Source organism: Pipistrellus hanaki, assembly GCF_964339955.1.
Source record: "Pipistrellus hanaki genome assembly, chromosome: 1".
Taxonomy (NCBI): Eukaryota; Metazoa; Chordata; class Mammalia; order Chiroptera; family Vespertilionidae; genus Pipistrellus; species Pipistrellus hanaki.
In genome coordinates, this window is record NC_140503.1 from 6191845 (window position 1) to 6204438 (window position 12594).

The 12594-nt window shown below is 55.6% G+C and overlaps 1 protein-coding gene across 4 annotated transcripts in view; it reads left to right on the forward strand.

Moving 5' to 3' along the window:
- WDR25 (WD repeat domain 25) overlaps positions 1-12594 on the forward strand; it is a 147049-nt gene that overhangs the window by 79238 nt on the left and 55217 nt on the right. For all 4 annotated transcript variants that reach the window (XM_084888022.1, XM_084888021.1, XM_084888024.1 and 1 more), the window contains exon 5: positions 2604-2751. In XM_084888022.1, the coding sequence (XP_084744148.1) occupies positions 2604-2751 (148 nt within the window). The remainder of the gene's footprint in view (positions 1-2603; positions 2752-12594) is intronic.

The window sequence follows — 12594 nt, forward strand, 5'->3', positions numbered from 1 at the left end:
TCGAACCTGGGACCTTTCAGTCCGCAGACCGACGCTCTACCACTGAGCCAAACCGGCTTCGGCTTATTTGTTTGTTTTAGAGTAGCCATCCTAATGGGCCTGAGGTGGCGTTTTGTGTGTTTTTAAAACTTAGATGGATTGTACTATGTATAAGCAATGTGGCCTGTGAACTCTTTTTTTTTTTTTTTTTTTTACTGTTTAGCCTTTGGATCTTAGTTCATTAATTTTACTTTATATTTTTCTGTTAAAGTCAGACGTGTACCTAGTTTTGAAAAACAAACAGCAGTTGCCTGCACTCTGAGCTTCTCCCATGAATCCACTCGGCAGGCCCTGGCTGTTCCTCCCAGGGCCCCTATCCGCGCTGCTGACTGTCAGTGCTGCTGTTCCGGATTCTTCCGGATGAGGCCCGGTCCCGGCTCCCCCGTGGGAAGAAAGGACTGAGCTCTCTTAGCATTCTGGGAAGGCCACTCTCAGCCTCTTGTTTTCTTACGCTCGGACCTCCAAGCCCAGGAAACATGCTTTTGAAGCGTCAGGATGAATTTTCTCATCCTGAAAGGGGAGGTTCTCTCTCGGGCCAGGTTTGTGGGTGTGCGTGGGTTCTGGGGTGTTGTTGAGAGTGTCCAGGATCCCTGCTGCTAGGACTGCGTGCCTGCCAGCCCCAGGAAGCAAGGCCGCCAGCACCGAGGCTCCGCCATCTGCCTCAGGGTCCCCACTGCCCCGGGGTGGGGCTCCTCTTATCCCCGCTTCCTGGAGGAGGAGCCCACGGCCCTTGGCCCTTGGCCTGCGTGCCGGCGGCAGGAGTTCTCCCTGCTTCCTGAGTTCAGGCCTCGGAGCCACTGCGTGGTCGGTGAGGCCAGGCCCTGGGCTGCACGCCTGCCCTTTCTCCTGGCTGCGTGGCGGCGGGTGGAGTTTCCTGGGCGAAACACAGGCCCTCAGTGTACATGGTGGCGCTGGCTCTTGGGACGAACAGTTTGTATGGAGGGCTCTGTAGCGTATTTTAGAAGTCAGCAAGTGCACAGGGGCTTTCTGCCACGGCCTCAGTTCCCCACGGAAAGCCAGGGTGGGGAGGGGGACCGTGCTTTCTCCCCCGAGGGCAGATGTGTAAGCACAGGCGTGGTAGGCTCTCGTTTGGCTCTTTGTTTTAAAAGAGGATGGTGAAGAGAGGCTGGCCTGGTGTCCCATGCAGGGCCGAGCGAGTCCCGTCACCCAGGAGAGGTGCCAGAGACGCAGGCGAGACTGCGCAGAACTGGGAATGAGCAGCAGAACGCGGGGCGTATTGTTTTCTTGTGGGCTTCCTGAACCCCAGAGAAGTTTTTGGGGAAAGCTTCCCCTCAACTCACCAGCCCAAGCCTTTACCTTTATCCAGGAGAAGTTTAACCTCCAGGTCTGGTTTGATGGTGAACTGAAGGGAATCTAGTTCATTTCTTTTTCTCTCTCTAAAATATATTTTTACTAGTGACCCGGTGCAAGGATTCATGCACATTGAAAGGAAATTAATTAGAAGGTAGCTGGCAGGGCGGGTCTGGGCGAAATGGCTTGGATACGCCCAGGAGCCAACCTCCTGTGGTCCTTCTCCACTGTCTGCGGAGTGAGAGGGGTCCCTCCGGCAGGTGGGGTCCCTCGGCCTGGCCTGCAGAGATCGGACCGAAACCAGCTCTCTGACATCCCCCGAGGGGTCCCGGAGTGCGAGAGGGAACTCTGCAAAGTTGCTGTCGTACAGAGCGTGAAACACAAATGCAAATGTGCAGTAAACTAGATTCAGCCAACAGTGTGCCAGCAACAGCATAACCCATGGCCAAACGTGGAATCGCGGCCCTGTGAGGAATCAAGCTCCCTCCCCTCTAGTTTCGTGGTGTGTTACCCAAGAACCACCACTGCCAAGTCACTGCAGCTTGGCAGCTCCTACATTGAGCGTCTTCCCCCTTGTGGTCTGTGTGCATCATAGCGACCAGTTGGAAGGTAGGAGGGACACTTAGCATATTAGCCTTATATATATATACTAGAGGCCTGGTGCATGAAATTTGTGTATGCAAGGGTGGGGGGTTGGGGGTGGGTGGGAATAGGAGGTCCCTCAGCTCGGCCTGCCCCCTTTCCAATCTGGGACCCATCAGGGGATGTTTAACTGCTGGTTTGGGCCCGATCCGGCAGTCAGACATCCCTCTCCCAATCCAGGACTGCTGGCTCCTAACTGCTCACCTGCCTGATTGCCCCTAACTGCCCTCCCCTGCTGGCCTGGTCGCCCCTAACCACTGCTGCCTCAGCCCCTGCCACCAAGGCTTTTGTGTGGAAGGACATCCAGATGGATGTCTGGAAGACGTCTGGTCTAATTAGCATATTACCCTTTTATTAGTAAAGAGATATATAGATTGATTTCAGAGAGGAAGGGAGAGGAAAATAGAAACATCAATGATGAGGGAGAATCATTAATCTGCTGCCTACTGCATGCTCCCTACTGGGTATTGAGCCCGAAACCCTGGCAAATGCCCTTGACCAGAATTGAACTCGGGACCCTTTCGTCTGCAGGCCCACACTCTGTCCACAGAGCCAAACCAGCTGGGGCAGGCCGGGCCCATTTCTGATGTCTGCGCTGTGCTTGCCCGCAGGTGTGGAACGCGGTGGACTCGGGGAGGTGCCTGCAGACCTACTCTCTGCACAGTGAGGCGGTGCGGGCTGCCCGGTGGTCTCCCTGCGGCCAGCGCATCCTCAGCGGAGGCTTCGACTGCGCTCTGCACCTCACAGACCTGGAAACAGGTGCGTTTCTCTGTCGTGACCCACGGCCCCCTCTGGCATTGGAGCCAGCTTTCCCCTGGCAGCTCCTCCACGGGTCTGCGGCTGGTGTGGGGGCCGTGGGAGGAGGGCCCGGGACTGGAACCAGGCCTCTCCTCGGAGGGTTGGGCCGGGCCTGTGCCAGCCTGTCTGGAGGACAGAGCTCCAAGGTTGTCTCAGCCCCAAGCTGTGGGCTGGATAAAGAGGTGGCTTTTTAATCAACTTCTGACATGTAATTTGTCCTGAAATAGATTCAGCTTTATCACCGTGTCCTTTGGTCGGAATCAGTTTAGAATTCCTGTCAATTCATTATCGTTGAAAGCTGTAAGGAGTGATTCCAGCTCTAGGGCGAGTCTGCGTACGAGTTCTGCTTTAATGCCCACGCTGAAAAGGCATTTGGGCGAGAGGGAGCCGGGCCGGGCAAATCCGAAGGGGGCTCTTGACAAGCAGGGCGAGAAGGAGACAGAAGTCAGCGAGGGAACTTCGTCACCAGCCCTGCTGCGCAGCCGGCACTGGTAGCCCCCAACCCAGCCGCCGCCCGGCCTCCTGCAGTGGCTTTCAGGTGAGGTCACGCCAGAGAGTGCGGAGCTGGGCTCGGACCTCTGCCCCGGCCCCCAGGGTGCTGCCTTCTCCTCCCTGGGCTCCTGGGTCACTCCTCCGCTGGGCACCACTGCCAGAGCCAGGAAAGGCCTTGGGGGTCCCTTGAGCTCTCGGGCAGCCCCGCCCCCTGCCTGGCCCCGCAGTGGCGGCGCTGGGGTCTGTGCCTGTCCTGGGTCCCGACAGGTGGTGGTAGTGACTTTGGGGTTGGACACCCAGCTTCTCCCCCGGAGCTTGGAGGAGGCGCAGGGAGGATCGGCAATGGAGGTTAGGGTTAATTGTGGGGTTTGGCACCCCCCTCGAGTGTCCTCGTGCCCTGGACTGCAGGGGGGCAGCCTTGCAGTGCCTCTGGCTGAGCCCCCATGCGCTCAGGGAGGGTGGTCACGTGACTGATGGTTGTGTCAGCAGCTGGGCCTGTGCCCATGACATGCTGCTCTGCCCCTCGGCTGCTGCCCGTGATTATTTCCCCATTTCACAGGCGAGGGAGCAGGCTAAAGGGATGAGGAGTTTGCTCAGGGCCTCCTGCTGATGGGTGTCACATGGGCACTTGAGCCCTGACTGTGCAACTGCAGAGCCCGTCCCCTTTCTGCAGGGCCACATGGACAGCTTGCTCTTCTCAAAGAAGTGTCTCCCTGGCCATCTGTGGTCTCACTAGGAGCCACGGGGCTGAGGAGGGAGCCAGGGCTCAGGGGGTTTGGTGCCACTTGGTGACGGTGCCCATTGGGTCAGTGATGACAGCAGCAGGTACTGTCACCGAGTACCCACCGTGTGCCAGAACTTACACGTGGCCTCATTTAGGCCCCACTCACCCTTAGAGGCTGGTGCCACCAGAATCCATTTTTCACACCCTGATCCAGAGGCAGGAGGCAGGAGGTAGAGCCAGGTTGCATGCAGGCCTGCCAGGCTCTGAGCCTTCCACCTGACCTTGCCCTCTGTGGCCAGTGTGTTCAATAAGCCATGCTCAGTATCGGAGACAGAGGGTTAAACAAGACCCAGGACCATCCTGGACAAGCTCCTGGCTGCTGGGAGACACAGCAGTGCAGAGAGAACCGCAGGCCACAGCGAGGCAGTGAGACACAGGAGCTATGAGAATGTCTAGCCTGGAAGATCAAGGAAGACTACCTGGAGGAAGAGGAACCTGAGCTGAGGCAGGAATCAGGGGCAGAGAATCGGTGCGGGATTATGGTTGAGTGGGAAGAAAGTGGGTTCTCAGCAGACAGAACAGGAAGGACAGAGTGGTCACAGGAGCATGAACTGTCTGGTGTGTGTGGAAATGTGGGGTGTAGGAGCTGGGGTCTGAATCTGGGTGTCATGAAGTTCAGGTCGGTGGGATGCACATTCCTCAGGCCCTGCTCCCACTGCAGGGCCACCGAGGCCCATGGGCGCCACCGCCCACCCGTCCCGTCTGTGGAATGAGGTGATGCTTTTCATAGCCTGGTGATGCCGGGTTAATCTAATACAAGTTTATTTGATAACATTATTGGATTCCTAGTGGCCCTTTGTCAAGCTCTATCTTCTCAATCAACAGATGTTAAACAGATAAACAGACACTGGTGTGTGTGTGTGTGTGTGTGTGTGTGTGTGTGTGTGTGTTGGGGCGGGGGGTGGTTCTGAAATTATAGACTTACAGTCCTCCTGCCTGATAAGTCAGGGGCTGCCACAGCAGGTGGCAGTAGGAGGCTGCTGCTGAGGCTGGACCACTCCAGGCAGGTTTCCTGGTAGCGGCAGCTGGTTGGGTGTGTCTGGGGCCCGAGGAGGGGAGGCAGCTGACTGGCCCTTGACGGTAGAGCTCTGGCTGGAGGGAAGCTGACTGGCCCCGCCCTGTGTGCCCCGTAGCTGTGGTGTGCCCAGTGGCACAGGGCGGGCATGGCCCTGCCCCTCAGAGTGTTGCCATCCAGTCTGGGAGGTAGTGGGGACTTTTCCTCTCCTGGGAATGGCACGAACCACCTGGTTCACCTGTTTAAGGACCACTTTCCTTCATTCGGCGCTTATTGAGCACCTACTGTGTACAAGACCTGGTGCTGGGCTACAGTGGTGAGCATGTTGGATGTCCTTTGTCCCTTGGGGGTAGAGGGAGAGGGATGAGGGGTTTGGACTTCACCCTTAAGGAAATCCTTCAGCTCGTAGACGGGGCCTCTCTGGCTGAGGGGGTTGTTGGTTTTCATGTCTGTCTCCCTGGCTTGAGCTCTTGGGGCTGAGGCCTATCCTGGTGGTCTCTCTGATCCACCACGGAGCCAGGGCTGGTGGACGAGACAGTGCCGAGCCTGGCCCTTGCTGGGCAGTCAAACACCAGGGGCCGTCAGGGTGGGGTGGGCGCTCCGCCCTGTTTGCACCCATCCCCTGACTTGGGTTGTGCTGTGCTCTCTCCAGCAGTCACGTAGGCGCCTGCTGCCCCTCGGACGCTCCGCCTGGTCCCATGTCCCGCCCTTTCTCGTCACCGACTGCTCTCCCGCCTCACTTGCTCGCCCTTGGTGATTTGGCTTTTTCATTTCAATCTAATTAGAACTCCCTGCCAGGAGAAGGCAACACAGGGCGTCCTCACCGCGGCGCTCCGGGAATTAGTCACTCGGTGCCCATTGTCGTTAATGGGAATTTGGCGCCAAGGCCATTTATCCTGGTGTCCTCAATCAATACCGTTAAAAATCTGTGGATTCTAAAACGTCAATACCCGGCCTGAAATATGGCGGTCCAGCCACATTTTATCTCGTTAATTTATAGTTCTGACGGACCACTGGCTTATAGAGCAACCATGAATCAACACTTAAATAAAATCCGCTCACAGATTAATTCTTTTTGATGCTCTCGTTTCAGTCTGTAATCTTCCTAACAAAACGTCCTCTGGTGCATTAGGCTGAGGCGGCTTCAGGGAACGCCGGCCAGTTCCACCGGGACCCGCACGTCGCCTGCTTTATGAGTCAGCGTCCTGCACGCCCCATCAGCCCGTCTCCTCCCAGCCCCTGCCAGGCTCGCTCAGGACCAAGCCGCGTGGCTTCCTCTAGCACAGACCAGCCCCCGAGTCGCCCCAGCCTGGCTGTAGTGGCCTCTGAGGTGAAGGAGACAGTTCTCTCCCCGGAACCCATGCCCTGGCTAGGCAGGCCCCTGCTCTTCCTGTGCCACCCTTCCCAGCGCTGTGGCACACGTGTGCCAGAGCACGGGTGGGGTGCAGATGCGGCTGAGTGTCCTCGGCTTGTTTCTGCATCTGGGGCAGGGGCTGACAGCCTGGCTGGTGGGCTGTTGAGGGAGAGCTGAGGTGAGGCGTGCACGGCTTTCTGCAGAATGCCCAGCGCATGGTGGGCACAAGGCAAAGGGTGCCCCTTCCCTCCCTCCGTCACTGCCCCATGAGGCCTTTCGGGCGGTAGCAGACAGTGACTTGTTCCTGCCGGTTCCATGTGTGGACGGGGCAGGCTGGGAGGAAGTGCTGGCGTCTCTCTTGCTTTTCCATGACTGCATGACCCTGTGGTGGGATAGCAGCTTCCTTCTCGTGATGGGACGGCATGTGCCCTTCGCATGGGGGTGGGGGTTTCCTCTGCACTGGACCCCACCGCGAGCAACGTTGCTGTCCTCAGCCCTTGGCAGGCCCCTGCTCCCCTGGGGGGCCCTGTCTTTTGGTGAGGGGAGGGCTGTCATGGCGCATGGAAACGAGTGGCCCACTGGTCTGGACCCATAAATGACCATTTCTCTTGGTTTTCTAGAAGTGTCTTCCAGTGCCCCCCCTACCCTAGCTCTTGCATCATGATGGGGCCTCACCACAGAAACGCTACAAGGACACGGGAGGGCAGATGGCTGAGTGCTCACCTGGGCCAGGCCCGCCGACGTGGGTAAATGGATGTCAGACCCTTTGCTTTTTCCGCATTTTGTCTCTGCGCCTGGGAGGGGAGTGTTTTTGCCCCCGTCTCACTGACCCAGACTCTGAGGGGTAGAGTGTTTGGTGAGGTGCTCGGGGCCATGCCCCCAGCGGGCACAGTGGGGCTCCTGCTCCAGCTGTGTGACTGTGGAGGCCTTGCCTGCTGATCCTGGGGAGCCGTGTGCCCTCGCCACATCTGTGCTCCTGCTCTGGACAAACTGTTTGCTCACGCCGATTTGGGGAGCCCCCTTGGTGCCCACCCGGGCAGCTGGCTCGCCACCTGCAGAGGGGACCTCGGGGCTTCTGGGGGGAAGGCGTGTCCAGAGGGATCGTGGCTGATCCCTCTGATTGAGTGAGTGGCAGCCGCCGCTGCAGCAGGAGAAATGTTAGCCCTGGCGGTTGTGGACCACTTGGCGCAGGAAGGATGAGCCGCGTCCAAGCTGGAGCCTGGCAAAGAGCACCAGGCCTCCCGGGGCTTCGGGGAAGGGGCTGCGGAAAGGGCACCTCATCGGAGCCTTCGGAGGCGGCCGCCCCAGGCTGTGAGGAGGGGCCTGGGCTCCTCCATTCTCAGGCTTTGGAGCACCATGATGGCGTGTCCCTCAGCACATCTCAGAAGGGTTCGGGGAGGCGTCCTTAGGGGCTTCTGCCTTCCCTCCACCCCCTGCATCTGGGACCCCACTTCTAAGCTCATCGCTTCACTGAAGCCCCCCCCAGCCTCTCGTACACGTGTCTGTTCTCCAAGGCTGCACGCTCCTCAGCCCCAGCCCCTTTCCCTCACACATTCACTCCCTGACCCTTGTTTTTCACTCTCTCCAAACAGCGAGAGGCTTTTGGTTACGGGTACTAAGTCAGATGTAATTAAACTCCAGTGCAACACCTGCCGCCCGCACCTCACACTTGGAGAGTGCCCAGAGGTCTCACCACATCTCACCAGCCCCGTCTTGTTAGCTTCTAGCTCTGCGCATGCCAACTTCTGGGTCAGGGAGGCTGGCTTTCCGTCCACAGCCCTGTCTCATTCGCTACCACATCACCACAATTGCACAGTGGAGATGTTTGTCTCTCTGTGTGTGATGGCGACTGGGTGCTGTTTGGCAGCCCTCGTAGGTAAGATGACCTCTATTGATGAATCCTGAATCCTGGACGTGGTCATGGCGTATTTGCTCGCCAGGGGGGATTTCTGAGTCCCAGGAAATCAACTTGGGGAAAACCTTTGGGACATACCTTGTTTGCAAGTTGAAAAGTCTTCTTTAAAAGATACTTGGGAAATTCGGTCTTGTTCAGATAATTAAGACCAGTGGCTCAACTTGATAGAGCGAAATCACGGCCACAATCACTCTCTCTTCTGTTACTGGGGTTGTCGCTGCCGCTGCCACTGCCTGTGGGGCCTCTCAGCTGCCCGGGGCTTGCTCTTCCCTGCATTACTCTCACAGCAGCCTCGTGAGGCAAGTTTTATCATCCCGATTTTACAAGGAGGAGCCCGGGGGTCTGAGATGGTTGCTGGCTGATCCAGAGGGAAGATTCAGGCCCATGGGACTCTCGCCCACACCCTTCCCAGTCTGCCCCGCGTACCAAGATGGCCCCTGTTTTTTGATTCCGAGAGTCTGATTTGAAAGTTAGTAATCTCCTTTTCTCGTTAGCTTTGAGTCAGGATGGTTAAATTTACAGCTGGCTGAATACTTCCCAGAGGATGAGTGTAAGGATATTGATTTTAGCGAAATGAGTCATATGCCGCCTGGCTGGGAGCACAGGCTCAATCTCCAGGAGCTGACAACATCAGCTTTCCCTTGTCATCGTCTTCCCTATGTGGTCCCGAGTCTCCGGATGTGCACAAAGAGCTAAGCAGAAGGTAGGGTCACGAACAGCTCGCAGGCAGGCACGGCGGGGTGCAGAGAGCTGGGCCCCTTTGGCAGGTCCGGCCTCCATCCAGCACGGCCGACTCCCGTGGCCCTGGATGAAGCTGCACCTCCCTGAGCTTCCAACTCCGAGCTGGGAAGTGGGTTAAGGACTTCTGCCACATAGGGTTGTGGCAGGACAGGTGCGAGCCCCAGGCGGGCCGGAGATAACGTGCCGTCTCCTTGAGAAGGAGGCACGGACCATTCTTGGATTTCATCTGAACTGGGCTGAGAGGAAGAGGAGGACCCTCACCCTCCCAAACTTGGAGCCCTGTTTGCTGGTAGGGTGGCCCAGGGCAGGCGTAGGGTGGACAGGGAGTATTGGCCCAGCCGCATGTGGTGCTTGCCTCTGGGGATCTCACTCTTTGCACCTGAGAAAGGAAGAGGGACAACTCCAAGGAGTTAGCTGGCCAGCGTTACCAGCCGCCTTCTCAAAGCAATATTAGCGATGGAAGCATTAGCAGTAATAACAGTGTCAAGAGAACAGATCGAGTTTCTGCATTCTGTTTTAAACATGTTTTTGCTGGCGATTTATAGTTTATTTGTGTCCTTATTGATTGAAGGAGGAAACGAAGTGATTTTTTCCTACCTCCAAGAGGATCAACAGTTCTTATACTGGTTGATTTCATTATAACAAGATCAATACAGTCTGTGTTAGTGGATTACATATTTTAAAGCTCAATTTCCTATAAGCAGCACCCAGTGAATAATAGAATTTTCTTAAACATGTAAACAGGCGAGATAGTCTCAAGGTTAAAGGTTACATAGCAACTAACTGTGTGCTTCACGGAGCGTCGACAGGAGAGGCCCGATAAACAACCTGCTCCGTTTATGAAAGGTACGGGAGGCACAGCTCCGGCACGCAAGGCCGCTCACCGCCGGCGAGGCTGCGGTGCCTGTTCAAGACCGTTTCCGATAAACGGTTTCCAGCCTTTATCCACATCTCCTTAGCGAGACACACAGGCCAGCCCCCAGCATTATGTTCTCATGGCCTCGCAACAAAAACTCGCAAGTCACCCACCTCTCAAGGTTTCTGCTGCTCAGAGCCTACCTCCCTCGGCTTCAGCTTTTAGTGTAACCAAGGATGAATTCAGTCATTCCGGTTCAATTTTTTTCAAGCTACAATAGCTCCCTTTTGTAGTTTGCCGTCTGCCTCGCCTTGTGGAATGCTTTGTGTACCTGCTGCATGTGCCCTCGACAGCCTTGTGTTCCTGAGGGCGTGAGTGTGTGTGACCCCGTGGCGTGGGGGCATGCCCAGGGCCCCTCCACTGGAAGTGGTAGAGCTGGGGTGAGACCGAGTCCCTGGGATGCTTAGCTCCTCTGCTGACCACCTCCCGCTGCCGGGAACAGGCCGACGAGGCAGCTGGAAGCCTGGTTTCCGAGCCTCGTCTTGTCCGAGGCCGCCTCACCAAACAGATTCCCGCTTCATCTTTCCCATTGGGTATGTGGAAGCGTCTTTAACAATTGAAAAACCTTTTAGTTTTGATTTTTTTTTTTTTTTTTTTTTTTACAAAGAAATGTAGTAAAGGCTTAGTTGTTATACGGTAAGTGGAAGTCGGGAAAATATATAAACTCTAGCTTGTTTTCTAACTGGAAAATGTTAGTTCTTAAAAGTCATGGACGTTCTCAGTCCCTTTAGAGGTTTGAGGAAGAATAACAGACTCAGAAGTACTTTTTTTTTTTTTAACCACAAAAAGCTCAATCATCATCTTTTAGCAACTCAGCTCTCACTTTCCCTCCCGTCTCCTCCCCATTGTTGGCAAGACTGTGTCACTGCACTTTTTGAAAACCTAGGCGGGTTCACTGCCATTTGGAAACAAGCATATGTTCCGTGCTGCGCTCCAAGGAAGAGGCAGACACTTTTCTCCAGGCAGACGAGCTTGTTTTTCCTTCTGGACTCGGGATTGGCAGTGGATCCCAATCCAGCAAGAAGCCGGCAGTAGGCACTGTCGTCTGCACCAGGAGAAAGACTCAGCCTGTAGGGCTTCTTGGTGGGGTTCAGGCTGCCCTGCATCTGAGAGCTCCTGTTCCACCCAGGGGCCTGCCCGCAGTCCCAGTGGGGTCCCCCGGCCACTTGGTTGGAGCCAGTTCTTCAGGCCTGTGCTGCACCTGAGAGGCCCAACCCGGATGCTCAGTGGTGCAGCCCCCAGTCCCGGATGGATGGGGGAGTGGAGATCGTAGGGAGGTGCCCATTTGCTCCTCTTCCCCAGGATGGGGACTTGCTAACTGAGGACATCATGGTTGGGTCCTGACTACCCTCTTGGGTTCCAGACGGGCTTCGGGAAAGGAAAAGGATCAGCTCGAAGAAGACCAGGTTTCCAACCAGGTCAGTTGCTGCTTCCCTGTTGACCTAAAGACAGGGACGGAGCACTCGGCCACCCCAAGTCTGCTCATCTCCCCGTGTCTTTCCAGAATCTTTCAATGTTAGAAAGCAGGGCTACAAAAACATCAGTGCCATTTAAAATCACTCCCTGCTGGCGAGTCCCTTCCCAGCCTTTGCCCACGTCAGTCCTACGTAGTCCTCTTGTAATTCAGAAACAGGTGCCGGGCATTGTCCATCGCCCACAGAGCGCTGTTTCTGATTCCAGTGTCTCCAGTGTCACTCATGCCAGGCAGAGCGCTGTGTCCGCCTCGGCCGCCCCTCGGGCGGGGCAGCTGGGCTGCTGTTTGCGGTCCCTCCCCGTTACAGGTGGCGGGACGCGACGTGGCCAGCTCCCGACGACACTGCTGACCCAGGAGGGCCATGAGCACCTTTGCGTGTTGCATTTTGTTGCAGAATAGTCAAGGGGCTCGTTAGGCTTAAGGAGGTACAGTCTTCATTTGTAAAAGGTCAAGTGTTCCCCAAATTTTCTCTGATGACAAGCGGCTGCCAATTGTCAGCCTCTGGAAGAAATTAGGAAAAAGTCAACACACTTAGTCATTCATTAGCAAAGTACGAGGGGAACTGCTTTCGAGAAAGTTTGTTCTGCAAAAATAACGTTAGGAAAACAGATGTTTTTGATTGTTTCCATCCTTCTGTCATTTTCATTGCCAAACTTGATGTGAAGTGTCACCTATTAAAAACTCTAATATCTGCACCCTTAACTCAGGAACAGCATTTTTCTAATCAGCTTTAACATATTTGCAATGGAAATTTCAGTGAATTTTGAATGGGGTTGTTAAGTTGCAGGAGCCAGCGTTTGACACCGGTGGTGGGGGTTTTTCGAGCTAAATGTTCGCATTTCTGCTCTCAGTGCTGGGTGGCAGCGGGCCGGGCCGAGGGTGAGCACTCTCCGGTCCCCGCACCTCCGGAAGGGGCTCTGTGGCTCTGACAGACGTCAGGGAATAAGCAGAAGCTGTAACCAGGCTACTTTTAAATCACTGACTGACAAAAAAGTTCCCTGCATTTGAAAAAAAAACACGGAAGTCTAGTCAATCCTGTCATTCTTACTGAAAACATTAGGACTTATTAATGATTTCAAAGCAGTTTGTTGATCCTCTTAGTAAAAGGCATGT